The sequence below is a fragment of the Alligator sinensis genome, unplaced genomic scaffold, assembly GCF_000455745.1.
Source record: "Alligator sinensis unplaced genomic scaffold, ASM45574v1 scaffold665_1, whole genome shotgun sequence".
Lineage (NCBI taxonomy): Eukaryota > Metazoa > Chordata > Crocodylia > Alligatoridae > Alligator > Alligator sinensis.
The window spans coordinates 487,395-506,897 of record NW_005842034.1 but is presented as its reverse complement, the minus strand read 5'-3'; the positions used below and the strand labels follow the sequence as shown (position 1 = coordinate 506,897).

Sequence of the window (19,503 nt, the reverse complement as noted above, 5' to 3'; positions counted from 1 at the left end):
GGCCAGCGAGCCAATTACTAGCCGCCACATGTGAATAATTTAGCACTGGCCAATAGCGGGGTACAAATTTACATTCGAATAGCGGGAACTCTTTGCACCGTGCATTTCTGTGCTGCAAAGAAGAAATGCATCCTGCAAAGGAAACTGCAAATTGGCGGGAACTCTCTCCTACACGCGGGTTCTCAATTGCAGCAGAACACTCTGCCATGCAAAGGAGCTCTCATGTGGCCAGGAAATTCCATAGTGCCGAGGCACCAAAATCACTGGGTTGTGACATCCACCAGGCCCAGCAGGTCAGATTTCTGAAGATGCAGATGTCATGGAGGCTGCCCACCCAGCTAGCACTCATGTGCTTGAAGGCGCCCCGGTAGTCCACAATGGCCTAGCGCGCCCAGAATGAAAGCCCCTGTGGCTGTAGCAGGGGTGGTCCAGAAGGGATGGGCAAGTGATGGGGATGTGGGTCCCATCCAGGGCCCCGATGCACTGGGGGGATGCCCAGGGCACGGAACCCTGTCACCACCACCAGGGGGTTGCAGCCAGAGCCTGGAGCTGCCCCCAGTAGTGGCAGGGGCCCATTGCAGAGCCCTGGCAAGTGGGAGCAGATTGGCAGCATATCTGCTCCCGTTTCTCTGCATGTGTAGATGCATACCGAGCACCATTTACTCATGAGTTATTTGCGAGTAAACTGGTGCCACATCAAATGCTTGTGTAGACGAGCCCCTGTGAAGTAAATTTGATTAGCGAAAGCAGCAGAATTACTCTATGCAAGTGAAGCAGTTATTTTCACTGCAGATCTGTGAAAACAAAGTATTTAATCTACTGTGTCTTATATTTTCATACTCTTTTCTCATTTTATTCTTTATGTTTTGAGCACACAAATATTTGAGTACATAGAACACCCTGTGTGGTACACAATTCATCAAACCCTTAGTTGGGATTATTCTTCACAAACCTGTTTTGAATCAGGTGTCATCAGATTTAAGCTGGTGGTAGAGATATTCAGAGTGATGCTCATCCCTGCAAACTGAAGGTTGCTCTTGCCCAAGATGCTAGAGAGAGCTTTGCTTGGTGGCTGTGAAATAAGGACATGATGTTTAGTACTCTACTGATTCATAATGGCAACTCATTTAATGCAGGATCAACTGAAATATTAAGGTCTGCTTTTAAGAATGAATATACTTTAATGATCATGATATTTGGGCATTTTCTTTTCTCCAGAGATCATTCCTCATAATACACCTCTCCGCCATGTAAAGCACAATTAAAACAGTGAAGATTGAACCCAATTGTGTCATGAAGGTGCGGGCACAACTAGGGAACCGGTCCCACGCCCCAACTAGAGGGTGATAGGGGCACAAAAACAGTGACTGCTTTACTGCTGAGCTGGTAGCCCAGCTACAGTTACTGCCTCATGTGCCACTGCCACCCAAGGCAGAAACATCTGATCAAACCTAGGATGTAATCAACAAAAAGTACAAGCTTCTAACCTTTAGTCTAATATAATAACTTTGCTGACTGCTGGTAAGTAGGAAAGCCCTATTTCTATTGGAACCAGGCATTAGAAAGAGATGGAGGCATTGCATTGCTCCTGTTTACTACATGAACGTGATTTTTTTCTATGTAAACAACTTCAGTAGGGCCCCCATGGCTCCTTTCTGGTTTGCACTAAAAATTTCTACTGATCATTCCTGCGCCTTTCTGCATGTGGAGCAGGGCCTCCAGCAATACCATAGGAATGTGTGCAGACATGTTGGGGATATAGTGCAGATAATAAGTGAGATTACATAAATTTCAGAATGGGGAAGAGGATTTTTCCCTGACTGCAGAAAATAAGATGCATGAGCTGAAACTGGGAAAAACATGAGACTCGCCATGAAGACAGGATGAAGTACAGACTGGCAAAAGTTTTGAGAGTGTTATTAAGATTTAGTTGAAGTGCTGCTGCTGTTGGATGCTATCCCCTTGTCAAATGACTGGCTTATTTTAAAAGCAGTATTTCTTTTCTATACGTTCTCTCCTTTATTTGACTTAATGATATAAAAACAATCCAAACCAAAAATGATTGAACACAGAAGAAAGCCTTTACCAAAACATTTATTTTCTGAGGCCATTTCCATTGATATATTATAATATTTGTTATTTTGCTTTGGTGTTTGCATACAGCTGAGTGAGAATTAATTACAGTACCCTATTGTGGCCATGACAACAAAATATATATTACATGGAAGCACGCTTGTGCGGATACATCTTGTGTCAACTAAGCCCATTGTATCCAATGGGGGATTAATCACTGCAGAAGATAAGTGGTATTTCTTCCTCTGCCTTCTGTCAGGACTTTGCCTAAGTAGATAGGTAGGTAGATAGAAAGAATAATTGCATCTTTCCTTCATTCATTTAGGACCTGGACAGACTACACGATTATGCAGAGTAAGTTAAATTGCTTGTGTCCCTAAGAAGCATAGTACATAGGAAATTTGGTGGCCTGGGCAGAGATACCACAATGTGAGGGCATGGGGAAGGGGACGGCACTGAGCACTGCAGAGCAGAGGAGAAGGGATGCTGGGTGCTGGAGAGTCTTACCTCCCCCAGACTGGCATTGCTGCTGCTTTCGCATGGGCTGCTACTCATGCACTGCAGGTTACCCAAGAGTTTTTCATGCCCCTTTAAAAATCAGTGCCCACAGTTGGTACCCACCTTGCCCACTACTAGTTATGCTACTAGTGTTAATTACACCACTCTGGGCACGTCAACACATGATTTAAGGCAAAGCAATAAACTCTGGTGCAGTTCACGCCTGAGTTTATTGTTCCTGGGTACCACGTTTACACATGCACCTGTGACCACAGCACGTTGAGCCAGGTCAGAGGAGCCCTGACTGGCAGGGGCATGGAGGGTGAGCCTGCCAGCCCAAGGCTGCTCTGACGCAGCTTAGTGTGTTGTGGAGGGGCTCGCTGAGACACAAGAGTGCTCCAGTGTAGGGCTAGCAGGCAGGCAGTCCCTGCACTAAAGCACCCTTCTGCCCCAGCCAGCCCCATCAGCATCTGAATATATGCTGCAGCGCACTAAATAATGCCGCCATAGAATAGGACTTGTGTTTACAAGTACTATGCTACGGCAGTGTTTATTAGTTTACTGTGTCCTAGTAGGGCCACCCATGTAGACGCTGAGACTTTACTGCATACCTAAATAGGAAACTCCACAGTAAACATCTCATGTAGATCTGTCCAATATGGACTAGACAGACCTACATCTATCCCAGAGTGGCTGCACACAAGTTAAGTGGCTACTACAGCATGTCATCACTAGGTGGCAGGTAATTTCTTGCCTTGATTTAACAGCCCTTGTGGGATGAAAGCAGACAGACAATAGCAGAGATGAATCAGGGGGTGCACTGGTGCACTTGCACCTCCCTTTGATTCATTTTATTCCCCAGGTGTTAATGACCCTCTCTTCTTTTTAATGGTCTTACTGTTCCACCAGTCATGCTACCCTTTGTTTTGCAATTCTGCTGTCTGTTAGCTGCTCCTGGTAATGAAATTCTATTTCACAGCCCTTCACATTGTTCTTAACTCATTCCAATGAAGTTATATTTGTTTTTGCTTCAGTATTAAGACAATACAACTCTAGGCCCCTAGCATATTAGTAAAGGTTCTAGTTTCTTTTTAACTGGAGAAAAATATGATGTTTTATATCTCAAACACCTCACCCTCTGTACCCCCCTTTTCAAAATTTGTGATTGTAAATGATATCACGAGCGTAAATTATACAATGGGGTTTTACACCTGATTTTATCGGGGTAATTTTATATTGGACTGGATTAAGTTACCCTAGCATAAGGGTTTATGCTGTCTGTCCACATTTTTTTTTTTACACCACTGTAAAACCTTCGTACACTGACGTAAGCCTCTCGAGTATCCAGGCCGTTATTCTTAATCTAAACCTTTCCTAATATTCTCTTCACATTAATAGAAACAACATTCCTTCATTTCAGCTATAAGCTCATTTCACTGCAAACTAAATTTCCTAGGAGCTAAACTGTGGCTTTGCCGTATGCTCTGAACAGGAGGCAATGCATAACTGCCCAGGGACATGGAAGGAGCATAACGTCACCCATTTGTGACTGTAGCTCGTATATGCATACCTGGGCTAGTTTTAAACTAATTTGGGTAATGCTAACAATGTGGCTGCTGTGCTGTTGAAGCTCATCATCACAGACTGTAAAACCCACTAAAGGAGCTTGTTCAATGCTTAGGTGGTTAGCCTGTGCTGAGCTCTAGACCACCCCAACCTAAATTATACAAAGTACTCAAGTCAGCCAGTCTGCATGAGCAGCAGTCACAGCAGCATAGATATACCCATATGGTTCTCAGTTCTCTCCTTGCTCCAGGTGGGATGAAATCTGGGGTAGCTCTACACATGGTATAGAGTACTTCCCTCTTTGTCCTAGCTCAGGTGTGGTATATGGATGAAAGCAAGACTTCATCCACTCCCATCTATCTGTGCTACCACCCATGACATGAAAACCTCTGTAGGAAAGGAAGGAGACTCAGTCCTTCCCCGTGCAGGTGCAAACACAGCAAACGATGACATTTTCTTAAATGAACTCAAGTCAATAACTTTCTGTGAGAAATACAGCTGAGAAGGAGAGAAAGAGATACATAACGGTGGCTAAATGCAAATAAGCCTTTGAATTATTCTGGACCTGTGTTTCTTGGGCTAGTTTAAATTCTCCTGCATCTGGTTCCACCTAGGTTGCACTATGGAAATACAGCCAGCCTAACAAGAAGGAAAGAAAACTACCTTTCGTTTTTTGAAGGCTCCTTTGGCACCAGGCACTGCTTCACAAACACGGCTGATTGCTTCCCTGGAGAGACAGAAAATAAGCGTTTTAGGAAATAGATGTGTTAGTTTCATCATTATATTTTGGAATTGCACTGAAAGGGAATATTGACAGCTTAGCTCTTTGTGGCATTCACATGCATAAGTGAAAACTCAGTTACTAGTGAATCAGTTAGATCTTTCCTTACCGGTAAAGAAAATGTCATTTTTTTGAGCAGCTTGAAAACAGATTCCCATTTTTCCAACTATGACTTGCCAGAAATATTCCTTCTTTCCTTCCCCCAAAATTAGACTTCCCCTTAAATTAAGACTGCTTTGCTTTGAGATAAGAGAGAGATAATGTTCAATGCTGGCTTAAAGTGGTTTGATAATCCATAGCAGGCAACCATCAAACCTCTGGATCATGGTGTATACATAAGAGGTCTAGTCAGATGTCTGATGAATCAGTTTGTGGCTGACAATGGGTTCCTTATAAAATGAAGAACTAAGACTCTTCTCCAAAATGATAGAAGCTGCCAACTTCTCACATATTTATCCTACTGTATTGTGCAATATCATATCTTAACGATGCACTTAATTAGCAAACCCTTTTATAGACCACTTTAAAAATAAGTTATTTGCTTTTGTTTTGCTTTTTTAATAGAAGTTAGTAACTAACATTGTTCTCCCTGAGAGTTGTACAGTTGAAGCAAAGCCATCTGGCTTCATATAATATCAAAACTTTCTAAAATACATGTTGCAAACAATCTCTGATATTGTGTTGTGACATAAGATTTTAACTGGTATTTGTTCATTATGACACACATAACTTTTGGCTTTGGTTTTCCACTTCAAATACTTTTATGCTACCAACATTTTGTTTTAGGTTCCTAATAGCATTTCTTTCATTGGTCAATTAATGCTGACAGATTCAAAGTGAAATAAATGCATGTTCAGAAGACATTTGAATAAAGAGAATGATTATATATTTCAAAATGAACCTTTGCAGATCATCCAGGTATAGATGAATATTAGTAGGTCTTTTCAGTATTTAACAATAAGTTAAGTGCAATAATTAAGTTATTAATTTTTTAAAATATGCTCATATGAATGCACAGTCATTCTTCTTAGAGATTACCATCAGTGCTGTAATAGATCTTTTCCATTAATGGATGTTGCAATGGCTCTACAGGGACTGTTAAAGGTAAACTGGAAAATATTGTTTAACAATATTAAATATTGATAATCACTGCAGATTCTTAACGAAGTACTTTCAAAATGTAGGTTTCAAAATGAACAAAGAGCATTTGCTTTCTACAACAAAATAATTTCAAAAAATAATAAATATGGGAGGAAATAGAAAGCACAGTCAGTCAGAAACAACCAAAACCTCAAAACCAAGCTGAAGAGTCATTACAAACTAAAATGTTATGTGAATTCAACCATAACCCAATGATTGGTTGGTGTTCTATAGCTTTTCTGAATGAGCGTATGAGCCTGTGTGCGTATATATGTGCTTGCATAAATACCTATGATGGCTCAGCAAATTATTATATAGGTTTATTATGAAGTAGTGACTCTGCAACTAAACTGTGATGCATTTTATCTAGGGCCCAATCCAAAAAACAATAAAATCAGTGGAAAGATCCACACTAGCTTCTACAGGTTTTGGATCAGGCCCCTTAAACCAAGATTACAATTGCTCCATTTCACAGTACACTTATTGAATTTAGTCACCAAATTCACCACAGTTGCTATTTATAGGTCACATGAATTTTCTGTGATGTATGTTAGATAAAAGAATTACTAACTTTCCCAAGAGAGCAATTCCAAATCAGCCCATTTTAAGAACCAACCAGGGCATTTTCAGAAGCCAGCACAACAGAACGTCACACACATGTATGCCCTCATGACATCTCAGGCATGGGTCACTTTTGAAATATTAGACAGGGATAAATACATCCTCACTATAAGTATTTTCATTAATCCCAGGAAAACTGAACACATGCTTCAATTATCCAATGATGCTTCCTTAGCCCAGTTGCCCTCCCATGGCTCCCCATCTCTTTTCCTCAAACCCCTGTTCCCAGAAGATCTAGATCCTGCAAAGGGTAAGACCAGGGAATTGGGGGTCTTTCTCCACAGCCTATGACTGGTTCCCAGACTCACTTCCCATTCTCTTCTGAGAATGTCTCTGAGAAATGGTGGGTAGCTACTGAGTTAGTCTGATGGCAGACTGCCCTTCTACACTACGGGTTTGTACAGACATTCGGGGAGGTTAGGAGGAGGTTGGATGACATTAAAATTGGCCATCTAATCTAATTTAGTACCCCAGATGTGGCCCTTACACTTAGATCCCTAATTAGGTCAATCTAAGTGTGAACCGTACAGAAGTTCCAGGAAGGTTAAATCAGTCAAAAAAAATGGCTGACCCGATCTAATTTAACTGTACATCAAAGGTGCATGAAGTTAGATTGGGCGCATATAGACTGATATAACTGAACTTCTGTATACAGTCGGAGTGCAGCACCAGGGCTGGAAAAGTTCAGCTGCTGGCCCCAGCCCTGGGCCTGTGCCTTTCCCACCTCACCCCTGGCACTGGGCTATTTTTAGCCCCCTCATCCATCCCCCCACTTCTAGATGGACAACCACCCCATCGCGATCCAGCCAGCCCCACCCCACTGAGCCTGCCAACCCCCGCAATCCCACAAGCCACTCCCAGTGCCAGTTTTACCAGCAGTCTTTAGTGCCAGGAGCCAACAGAAGTAAATTGGGGGAGAGGGGTGGTAAGAATTGGGAAAGGGTTGGTTCACCAGTGGAGGTTGTTTGTCTGGGTGGGGGGGGAGGGTCAGGGCAGGCTAAAACTAGCCCCAGTCTCAGGGAAGGAAAAGGCCCCCTAATCCTACTAAATCCCCCCCAGCAAAGCTGCCAGTCCCACCCCAGTTTAGGTCAGTCAGGCTCATGGGACTCATGAATACCAGTAAAACTGGCCCTGGGAGCAGTTTGTGGGATTGGGGCAGTTTGGTGGCATCAAGAGGGCTGATGGGGGGTCCAGGGGGCTTTGGTGGCATTGGAGAGCCTCTCTTATCTTGCCATCGCCCCCATCCCCTTAACACCCCCATTGACTGCACTAACCCCCCAATTTTCCCAAGCTAGGAGGACCTCACTAGCCACCCTGATCCCACCAAGCCATCCTAGACCCCACCCCCCAGCAGAGCCTGCTAGCCCCCCACCACCTCCAAGTCCCCCACTAACCCCCCATCCCACCTGCCTCTCCCCCTACTCCAACTTAACTTAGATCAGGGGTCATTTTTAACCAGCTCTAACCTTCCTGAACTGCTAGCTGTAATGTCTGTAAAAGGCCAAGGAGTTAGTGCAGAGTACACTATATAGCTTAACCTTAGCTTACACACTAACTTCCCTTCGTCCTGTCTTTCCCCTCCTATAATTGACCTGGCTCACCAAGATTTTGCAAATTTTACCAGTAGGATTGCTGTCTTGCTCAACCTTCTAAAATCTAATAGAAGTTCCTCCTCTCAAAGAAGATATTCTTGTAGCAGAGGTAAAGCTCTTTGCCAGTTAAATTACCTAGAATCTCCCCCCACCCCCAACCAAAAAAAACAAACCCAACTCCCACTATCAGACTATCAGGCAATATGAGTCATTAAGTGGGGGAGGGCAGAGAAGTCAGTCAAATATTCCTAACAAAAAAAACTTGCCTCTTTGGACTGCAGGTATTTTCTCCACCTTTGGCGTAGAGCTGCGTTTGTAATTTTTGGCTACTTGACCATTGAGCCTGCAGGCTGCTGGCTGTCAGAGAGAATCGCTCCACTGTATATTCACCCAGCTAGGATTTCTGCTAGCTGACCTTATCAGGACTGAGCATGGGCAAGGGAATGCACTCGGGTGAAACAAAGTAATCTAATTTGAGTTGGCTGGTTGTATCATCAGCCCCCTGTCACAATCAAAGAGCTCCACATGTTTGCGCAGAAGAGCTGGTAAAAAGTAGGAAAAACAGGTTTCATGTATTTTTAAACAATAATACCACATTGCCATATTAGGATAAGGGCATTTGTCCATAAAACATCTTCATCTTGTTGATCTCAAGGTTCACATTATGCATGTGCACTGGGAATGAAAAGAAGTATGCTGTGGAACTGAAGGAGGTGAAGACAGTACCCTTAGTTATTATATATTGATCTGCTAAGACATGTCAGTCAACATTAGTCTCACCTCCACCGTTGCTTCGACTGGTGACATGATTTTTAGTTACTGTGTGGAGCAGATGTATACTCAAGAAACCTCATGTCCACCCAGTAAATTTACCAGCCCCAATGGCAGTGATTTCAAGCCCATTGTACTGCTCCAAGAAGCCTGCCTTCTAAACCAGTAGCAGTGTAGCTGCATCCACAGCTGTGTTGTAGGTGGACTACTTGCCAATGCCACTTAGCGGTCCTAATTAGACCTCCTATGGCACTGTGCAGATGTGACTGTTCTGGTTCTGGACTGGAAGGCATCCTGCACAGAGCAATGAAGAGTGTTTGAGCATACCATTGCTGAGGATAAGAAGTCTGTTGCATAGACATGGGCAATATTAGCAATGGGTTTGATGGGGAATATTAGGAGTTTTGCGATCAATGCTAGTTTGTTCTTGAAACGTGCCTAGAAAAAGGTGTGGAACTGGAGCACCTGAACCAAAGTTTTCTACACAACTCTGCCTCTGCAAGACCAGCTCTCCTAGGCAGGCATGGAGTTACCATTCTCAACAGAAGGCCTTATTGTTGCTGGGGAGAAGTACAATGTTTGCTCCTCTCAGCCAGCAGGCATGCAAGCACTGGGTTACTCATGTAAGTATTTAAATAGACAGGCAGGCAGGCAGAAATCAGCTGGCAACCCCTCCAGTGAGAGTCTAGGTGCCTGTGCAGGGTTGGCACCTATTCAAACAATTCTAGATCCACATTCAGTTGTATATTTACCCAAGTATGTTGGGAATGTGAGAAAGACTGAGACTTCTGCCTGCCTCTTGTGCCCATCCAGGGTGGGGCAAATATTTGCTTTTTTTGTAGCAATATCAAATTTGCAAAAACCTAAACAAAAAGTGAACCATATGTTGGTATCTACACCACACCGTAGCTGCTAGTTTGAGAGTACACTTATCTGACTTCTAAAAGTGCCAAACATCTGTCTGAAAATGCCAATGAAAAAATCTCGGGATATACTTGCATGGCTAATCATTCCATAGACTTTGGAAAATTTGGTACGAGTATACATTCTTCCCCAGTAGAGAAACGTGATTTGAAAGAATACATGTAAAACCTTTCTTTGGCATTTCATTAGGCAGACACTGATCTCAGATAAATACCAGATTATCTTGAGTTCTTGTAAAATTAGCCTCTGTGCAGACTGTAGCATGGACCACATACTGAGTTCCAAATCTGTCCCTGAGTATTTTCTGATTTGCAGATGGTCATACTTTGAAGTAATTTTCTTGGCAAAAACCTATTGTAAATTTCCAGTATAGATTTCAGTCGGAAAATGTATCCAGCAAAGTGTTATATAGATGTAATACTGCACTTTGCCAGTCTGACGTACAGAGCTTCAAGGTGTTTTGACACTTTTCTAAGACAGAAAAGGGTACCTTTTACATTGGCCTTATGGTCAATTTGAAAGGATGTTATCTTGGTATTTTTCTGAAAGGATGTTATCTTGGTATTTTTCGTAACTTTCATCAGATTTTGTTCTTGCTGCTATTTTTAGTAGCCCAACGAAAGCTGAGAGACCTGTTTCTTTGAAAAGCACACTATCACAAGAATGTATCTTGCTTTGTTTTGGATTTTTCTGCCTTGATACTATTTTTTATTTAACTCATTAACTGGTTCACTTTTAAGACAAGACAGCACTGGAACTTCTGTTTTGAGGATAAAGATAGACGAGCTTAAAAAGGCTGCACAGACTTTCCAATTGGATATTAGGACAAAAAAATGTTAAATCAAAGTTTATGATTAGCAACCTTGGCAAATCATGCAAGTCATTTCATGTATTCCAAGTTTCACCAGTAGGATTGCTGGCCTAATCCACCTACTAAAGTCCAATAGAAGTTCTTCCTCTCAAACAAGACGTTCCCATGGCAGAGGTATAGCTGTTTGCCAATTAAGTTGCCCCCCCAAAAAACTTAACTTCTTATTCACATTACCCCACACTTCTATGTATAACTTTCCCATCTTAACCCCTATGCCATGGGACTTCACAGGCTAAAAAAGATTGCATAAAACATGTGTATACTATAGTACTGCCCCAACAATTCAATGAATTTTCTTAGTGAAAGGAATTGTACATTTCTGGACAACTGCAGCAGCAGTCCCTATTTATTTTAGAACAATTTTCTTTGCCAGTCTTCTTAATAAACAAATCCACTACCACTTGCTAACACCTGCTGCAGAGAAACAAGGTCTGTATTAAAATTTAAAACAGCTTAATTCTGAAAAAATCCCACAGAGACCAAAAGTAAGTTTTCAGAAATACATTTAATACTCAGAATAGTGTTTGTTCATTTACAACACAAGCAGTTAAGAAGCCAAAAACACTAGCTCTTACATACTACATGTAGTGACACTTTAAAGGCTGAGGGACAAAGTAAATTGGCATGGTAAGGCTGGGGCTTAAAAAAGTAGCTCATGAAAACAGAATGGAGAGTAGGGAACACAGTGTTCAAAGGCTGGTGAAAAGGAGTAGTGTTGGGCAGGTGGGAATGGTCCTAGGGATATGACTGGCAGAGTGAGCACCTGAAGGCAGTCACATGGAGGCGAGCCGACTCAGAAAAATGGCATGGTAGGCAATGCTTACAGCGGAGTTGAAGCAGAAGAATGTAAACTAGCCTGCTTGCACAGGTCACGGAAGGCATGAAGAAGGGAGGGTTTGTAGAATAAGCTTGCAGTAACAGGTCTGGTAGCCAAGTTGTAGTAAACTTATATGGTGAGAGAGAAAGCCATTCCTCTTTCTCTTCCTTTCAGCTTCACGCATTGTTTCTTGCAAACAAGCTTCTTTTAATGTGATGGATCTGAAAAAGTAAACCAAGAACTAATTGCCCACTCTGTCCTTGACTGTTTATAGCCTTTATACATGATTATGACTGTGTACCATATAGAGAAAAACACCACCTTGCTAATGATTAGATACACTTAACTATGTATCTAACTGATAGCTATCTTAGCTAGTGTATCTAACTTATAACTAGGGACCTATCTAAATTGCGGTTTCACAGAAACCGCGAAATCCACAAAAAAAACCTTAAAAAAATAAGTTTTTATTAAGTCTTCCCCTCTCAGGTGGGTCTTGCAGCCCTCTTGGGAGGGGAAGGCAACAGCTGGCAGGTCAGCACAAAGGGAGCAGCAGACAAGATGGCAGCTGCCTCTCCACTTCCTCCCCACTGGGGCCTCTCCACCAATCAGCGCTGAGAGGTGGGGTAAGACGAAGGGCAGCCAGCAGTCAAGTTAGCAGCTGCCCCCTTGTCCCTCCTCTCCCTTGGGGCCTCTCCACCAATCAGTGCTGGGGGGGGGGCCTCTGTTAATTACCGCTGAGGGGCGGGGCCATCACAAAATGCCTGCAAAATGGGCTCTTCATGCTGGGACAAAGCCACAAAACTAGTTTTGTCTTGCTGCAAGTGAAGTAGATCCCTGCTCAAAGCTAGTGTATCTAACTCATAGCTAGATATATATCAAATGACCCAATAGTAAGGGCAGTCATATTGCTGCTCTTGAAACCTCTGTCTTAGGCATGGCTGAGACACTGCCCCAGCATGGGATACTCCTAAACTGGCGTCACCATCACATTTCTGAGGTCATCATGGTTTAGCCATGACAATTTCAGCATGCAAGGGAGTGATGTGTTAGCCCTCTGTATGGCTGCCTTTGCTTCCCCATTCTGAATGACCAAGTACCAGTTTACAGCTGGGTCAAGAGCAGTATTTTGTCTCCCTGCAGGTCCAGATACAAGAATTCAAGCCCCCTTCTGGATTTGGGCCAAAAGCTGCCTACAGTTTCCCCCTCAAGGACATCATGAAAACAATGTTGACATACCCTTAGCCATGCCTTTGTTCCCCTCACAGAGACTAAAAGCATGAGGAATGGATTGTCCCTTTTTTTTCATTAATATAAAGCTGCCATATTTTAGTTAAATTAACCCAAATACTAATTAACATATCGCTATTAAAATTCATTAAAAAGTAGATGCTGAATATATAAAGCATATAAAAGTATTTTTCTTGTAATATTTTCATGTTGCTTTCTGGATGTATGTGGAGAGATTAAAATAATTCCTCATCAGTATCTTCTACTTCATTGAGCACATGTATCTAGTACTATAAATCATTAAATACCCAAATACTATCCATGATTACTGGTACATATTAGTAGTGGGCACTATTTCCATACTGAGCACATTTCTGGTTATGAAGCTCATGAGCAATAAATTACTACAGTACTTTATACTAATAGGAATCTTCAGACTTCAATTGGAGGTTCACAAAATACTTAAAGAAAACTATTGCCCCAAATGTGCCCTTTCAACTGCAAACCTGAGTAGTGCATAGTCAAGAGCTGCACTGCCCATGAGGAGTACGCAAGAGTAGAGCAAATTGTCTGCCCTGGTCTGTTGTTACAGATTATGAGTATAGCCTTATCCCTGGTTTGCGGTCCTCCCTTGGGAGGAAAGCAGCAGCGAGCAGTCCTGGCATTCCTCATAGATCAGCAAGTGCACAACTATGAAAGGAAGAGAAGCTTCTTATAAAAGAGCAGGCAGAGGGGTCGTTGGCAAGCTGTGCAGGATTTCCAATCTGGGTATATACAAATCCTCTACACCACTATCCCAATTTCAAAACCTGTGGTACAGAAAGTACTGGAGACTCTCTATGGCACTTTCCAAGCAAAAGGGGTGAGGAGGAGGCGACAAGATTGGGAACATGTATAGGATGTGTTGGGTAGCATATGTTACCTAACTTTCTTCATAAGCTATAATGGAGCCATTCTTCTCTTCCAATGGCTTTCTTTCTCTTGGGGATCCTTGTTGATAATGAGTTTCTGCAAGGAAGATAAATACAGTTTAAAGAAATACTGTATCTAGTGAGAATCCACATAAATTAATGGTGGACCTGAGGCCAGTTCTGAAACACAGAAGAAAAAGTGCATGCTTAAACTTTTGATTTAGTTCCTTGTAAAGGTAGACTCCATCTAGAAAATTTCAATCAGGATCTAGTTTCAAATTTTTCAGCCCCAGAAAGTTCAGGGAGGGGATTAGTATCAGGGGATAGGATTCAGGCCCATCACTAATACATGTTATTCCAATCCTGTGATCTATGTACTATTAACAGAACATGCAACACAATGTTTCACTCAGCATGGTGAGGTATGATTTTCAGCTGTTGCATGCATTAAAGAAATTGCGTTCAATTAGATAACAACAAGCATGGAAGCCTTGTAATTCAAATACCTGTAGTAGGACAAACTGCATGCAACATAATTATAATTCTGTTCAATGTATAATACACTCAAGCATGCAACAGTAGCTGAGACTCATAATATAAAGAGACTGAATGATGAGCATACAGATGTGGACACTGGTGTATTAGATGAACTGTAAACACTCCATGTGTTGCAAAAATATTTTTACCTGATTTTTTTAAATAAAAATGTTTGAGGCCACAAATAGGCTGGCCACAAAACTTTAAAGGCCCCTTTTAGTGGTGATGGTGGAGAGTGCCATGGTGTATTCAGGACCAGCTGCCAGCTGCTTTTAGTTCAGTTATCTAGCATACTCCTCTTCTTGGTTGAAAATGATTTTTTTCTGTTTATCCCAGGCAAATTAACATACTTCATGGGTGCCAAGAATTCCCTTGGATTGTTATTGATGCACTTTATGAATTCAACTGCCTTTTATTTTACTATGATTCACACTTGCTGACACTTTTGCTTGAATATCCATTTATCAGTTCAAAGATTCACATGAACATTGTGAAAGAAAAAGAAGAGTACAAGTGACCGATACTGCTCTAGTTCTCTTGCTCAAGTAAAAGCTGAGAGCTTCAAATTCCACAGTGACGAAGGAAAAAACACTCATAATTACCCTCTCATTTCTCTATAAACCACATCCAGGAACAGAATCTTTCTGGGTAGCACTATGGCTCTCAGTACCTTACTAACAGCATGTTGAAGGGTTTCACCCACTCACTGACTTCACTTAACAGGAAAAGTGAATTTGTTATTAAAAATTGAATATTTACATGTTTAAAAATTTGGGGGGGGGGAAATCAATTTAAAGGTCAGAGCATAACGCACCAAATAAAGTAATGTGAAATAACAAAAGTTTTCTACAAGGGACCCCAACAAGAGAAGAAATCCCCCTAAATCAGTGGTTTTCAACCTTTTTTCATTTGTGGACCTCTAAAGAATTTTGAATCAAGGTCCAGACTCCTTTGAACTGTAAGTGTGAGTATTCACATACTTTTGGTTGATCATAGTCACCTCTTGTGGACCCCTCAGACATAGTCTGTGGACCCCCAGGTTGAAAACCACCGCCCTAAATGAATCATCTTTAATCTGGGGTTTCACGCCAGGTCCTATAATCACTGTCAGAGTTTTACATGTGTGTTTTGTTCCTACCTATACCTGGACCTAGCTGTCTAACTATCTGATTAATAATAAAGATGAGATTTTAAGTCATCTAGGATATCTAATTCCCACCTAGTTCCCATACACTTCTAATGAAATTCCGGTATCTAATTGCATTAGACAACTTTGAAAATCTTAGTCAATGTTATTAATAGTTTTCATTTCTATAGTACTTTCTATCAAAGGATTTAAGTGCATTTTATAATTATTAATTTAATTAGTCTCACAACCCTATGAGATTCAAAGAGATGGCGTGGCTTGTCCAAGGTGATGCAAGAAAGTCCACAGCAGAGCCAGAGCCTCCTGACTCAACTCTGTGAGTCTACTTTTGACAAGGCTACTTGTGACTTTTTGACCCTAAAGATGAACAGAAACATCAAGTGAATTAGAAGTCAGTTTTTCTTCCACTCAGCAACATAGATGATCAAATATATGGTATTATCCAAGACTTTTCTCTCCCTCCCAACCCCCAAATCATGTTATTTTAAATGTGCCATCATTGGGTAACACATTCAGCTATCAATTTTTGAGGCTTTTGAATTTTGAAATTTTTCTCAGCTCTGAAGGGTACAGAGAAAAGTAGCAAAAAAACACACAAAAATGACAATTCCTGACTTGGCAGGCGTAGCACTACAGCATATATAATGTTTAGTAAATTATGAAGGAAAAGATAGAGAGGATTTTATACAGATTGGATGTGTCTACATGTGCATTTACATCACATTAAATTTACTGCAGCAAAAATAGGTTGGCATCTACACGTGCAGGCATTAAGGTGTATTAATGCTATGCATGGTCTGATTTGGGACTAAAGTTCGTCCCAATCAGTCCACACACATACAGTATTACTGTGCAGTAACTAATCGGGCATAAATTTGATACCTGCATGATGCAGGTATCAAATTTATGCACAAATCAGCTTAAATCACCATATTTACTGCGCTGTATGGGCATGCACTTGTACATGCGCACCCATACTGCACAGTAATTTTAGGTTACTGAGCAGTAATTTAGGTTACTGTGCAGTAAATATGCATGTGTAGATGTGCCCATTATGACTAAAACATAGAAGTACTACAATTAGAGCAAATATAGGTTATTGGAGGTTTGGTGTTTTATTTGTAACTAAAGGCAGAGTAAACCAGTCAGGGCATGATAATTTGCTAAAGGGAATTACATGATTCCCTTTTATAACATGGATCTGGTCTTGATCGTTTCTGGTTCTATGCATGTGTACATGTCAACATTCCTATACAAATGCAATTGAGTGACCATGAAGACTGAAGCTCAGATATCTGAATTTTGGGAAATATGATTCCTTAATAAGAAATAGGCTTGTATGTCAGAAATTAAATGACCAGATGAGGCACAGGTTGTTGTAGGCTCCTGTATGGACGTTAATCCAAGTCATTAGGTATTTTGAGGATCAGTGGAATGAGCAAAATGCAAGTTCAGAATTTAGTGACTGCTTTAAAGTTAATCCAAAGGCTCCTATGACCTTGGCTGGCTTTGGATTAGGCTCTAATAGATCACAATGAGGCATCTGCATATGTAGCATCATTTTTTTTCAATATCGGAAAACTATAATCGCAAACAGCAATCAAAACAGGAAAATAAGTCGGTATTTTGTTCCTTGATGACATTTTCTGTGTTCCACATATGGTCAATGACACAAAAAATGCCCAGCATGTTGTTAAATATGCCTTACTTCAATGAAAAAAATCCAAAAGTACATTTTCACAATTAAAGCCAAAAGCATCCACATATTCAGAAAGCAAAATAGGCATAACACTCTCTAGGTGTCAATGATGTTGCTTTAGATCAGCAAGTATGGTTCAGTATTAATACCAGAGTCAGGTCTTAAAACTAGTTAATAAAGAAGAATGCAAGTACAATGTATAGGGGAAAAAAAGGGACAACAATTAAAGCAAGGTTTGGTTAATATTCACATAAAGAACCCTGGCACACTTAATTATAATAAGCCATTCTGAACTATTATAAACTAATATCATTTATCCTTCCAAAAGGTAAATCAAAATGTGCCACCTGGGTTAGAACTAAAAACATTTTTATGTTGGTAAAAAATAGGTGATAAGTCAGTTAAAAAGATTCTCATTATGAATATACTTATCTTTTAAAAGAGAATGGTTTGAATCTGATATCTGTTCTGGTTGTGTTCCCTGGAAGATCTAAGACATTCGCTCATAAATGCAAAATACCACTGGCTCAAATACCTGAACTTTACATTATATATTTTTTCTTCTCCAGTTATAAGCTTGACTATTTGGATACAATCCAAGAGTTAACTATGTACATTTATTGGCAGAAAGTCTTACCTTGTAATCTGTGTTCTTGTATTGAAGTCAAGAGATCTCATTGAGCGTAAGACCTCTATGCACCCCAAGTACTGTAGGGAGAAAGAAACAGTTGTAGCATGTGTATTATAAGCACTGTTGAGTTCTAGGAGGAAATACAATTAATCAATAAACATTATTGTACAGTCCTTGTTTTACATCTGTGTTTTCTTGCTTGTAACCTGGATTTTCATTACTATATTCTAGGTCAAAGTATTATTTCATATGCACTGCATTTCAGTTAACATTCTGGTACACTTTTTATATCTAGTCATTGTAATACATAATTCATAATGTAGTCTTGTTCTTTTGAGTATTTCATTCACATTAATAATACCTTTTCCAGGTTTGGATATATTCAAAGGACAAAACACAAAAAGGTAGTTGTGCCAAAATATGCCAATACATAATCACATCTATATATTACACATATCAGTATATTACATCTTCACATTGTAATATACTGATCTATGTATTATAGGCCAGATCTTTCAAAAGTCAGGTACACAGCTGCATGCAACCACATGCCTATTTGCATATTGTATGGATGAGTGGATAGATAGAAACAGTTATTTGCACATATGCCTTTCCCTGGACTCTTAAGTACCTTCTATGAGAGGCAAAGTGTTTTTGATGATACTTTAATGGACCAACTGTATATTTGGGACAGATGTTAGCCAAGCTTTCAGGAACAAAGGCTATTTGCAGATGTTTAAAAAAAAATCCCCCCAAAATGCACTTTACCAGGAGAAGTAGCGCATTATTTCAACCTGGCTCCACAGCGTCTGTATTGATCAGGTGCTTCAGTGGAGCTTTTTGGCACTTTTATCTAAAACTGATTCAATCAGCTATTAGATAAAAGTGCCAAAAAGCCCCACTAAGGTGCCAGATCTATACAGACATTGGGCAAGCTGGGTTCAAATAACACAATGCCTTTTCTGGGCATATGCTTGGGTTTGGCACAGGAGCACACAAAGTTTAAAGTAAAGCACTTTTTTGGTTTTTTTACATCTGTAAGCAGCTAAAGTGCCATTCTTCAGGTCTAGGAAAGGAGCACGCTTGTGGGTCTGAAAGCATGTCTTACATCTCTTCCAACTATAAAGTCGGACCCTTAAAAGACAGATACCACCAAAAAGAATATTTCCTGGACCATCATGGCCACAACACTCGAACCCTACAACTTCTTAGATATGGTTCTTTAAAACATAGTTTTTTAGAAGACATGAAAAGCAACATGATCCTTTAATTGGCTGCTTGTTACTTCAGTAAAGAAAATCCCAGAGGACATGTGGACCATCATCATCCATTATTCTAAAGATAATCTTGCAAAATTAGAAATACTTTGGTCAGGCAAAGTCTAGCACTTGGATGTCTGAATGCAATCTGTCTTACTGTTACAAGTAAATACTTTTATTTAATGCTGTTACTGAAAAAGGATCATATTAAAATGTGCTAAGAAATGATCATGCCTAGCAATTACTTTGATAGATAGAGAGAGAGAGAGAGAGAGAGACTGATTTTTTTTAAAAGCCAAACAACCATGTAATTGCACATGAAGATATTTACACCTTACTATAGCCTATATTATGTGTTTCTTGGTAAATGTAAGTACCCAGTTAAACATAAATGCTCTAGTTCTCTATTGGGTCAAACTCATGCACAAGGGAAAG

The 19,503-nt window shown here is 40.6% G+C and overlaps 1 protein-coding gene across 1 annotated transcript in view; it reads right to left on the bottom strand.

Moving 5' to 3' along the window:
• The window catches only part of SHC3 (SHC adaptor protein 3), an 88,341-nt gene that overhangs the window by 39,317 nt on the left and 29,521 nt on the right, over positions 1-19,503 (bottom strand). The window contains exons 3-5 of the mRNA XM_006022397.1: positions 17,816-17,886; positions 4,801-4,864; positions 953-1,072 (exon numbers count right to left, since the gene is read on the bottom strand). Coding sequence (XP_006022459.1) covers positions 953-1,072; positions 4,801-4,864; positions 17,816-17,886 — 255 coding nt within the window. The remainder of the gene's footprint in view (positions 1-952; positions 1,073-4,800; positions 4,865-17,815; positions 17,887-19,503) is intronic.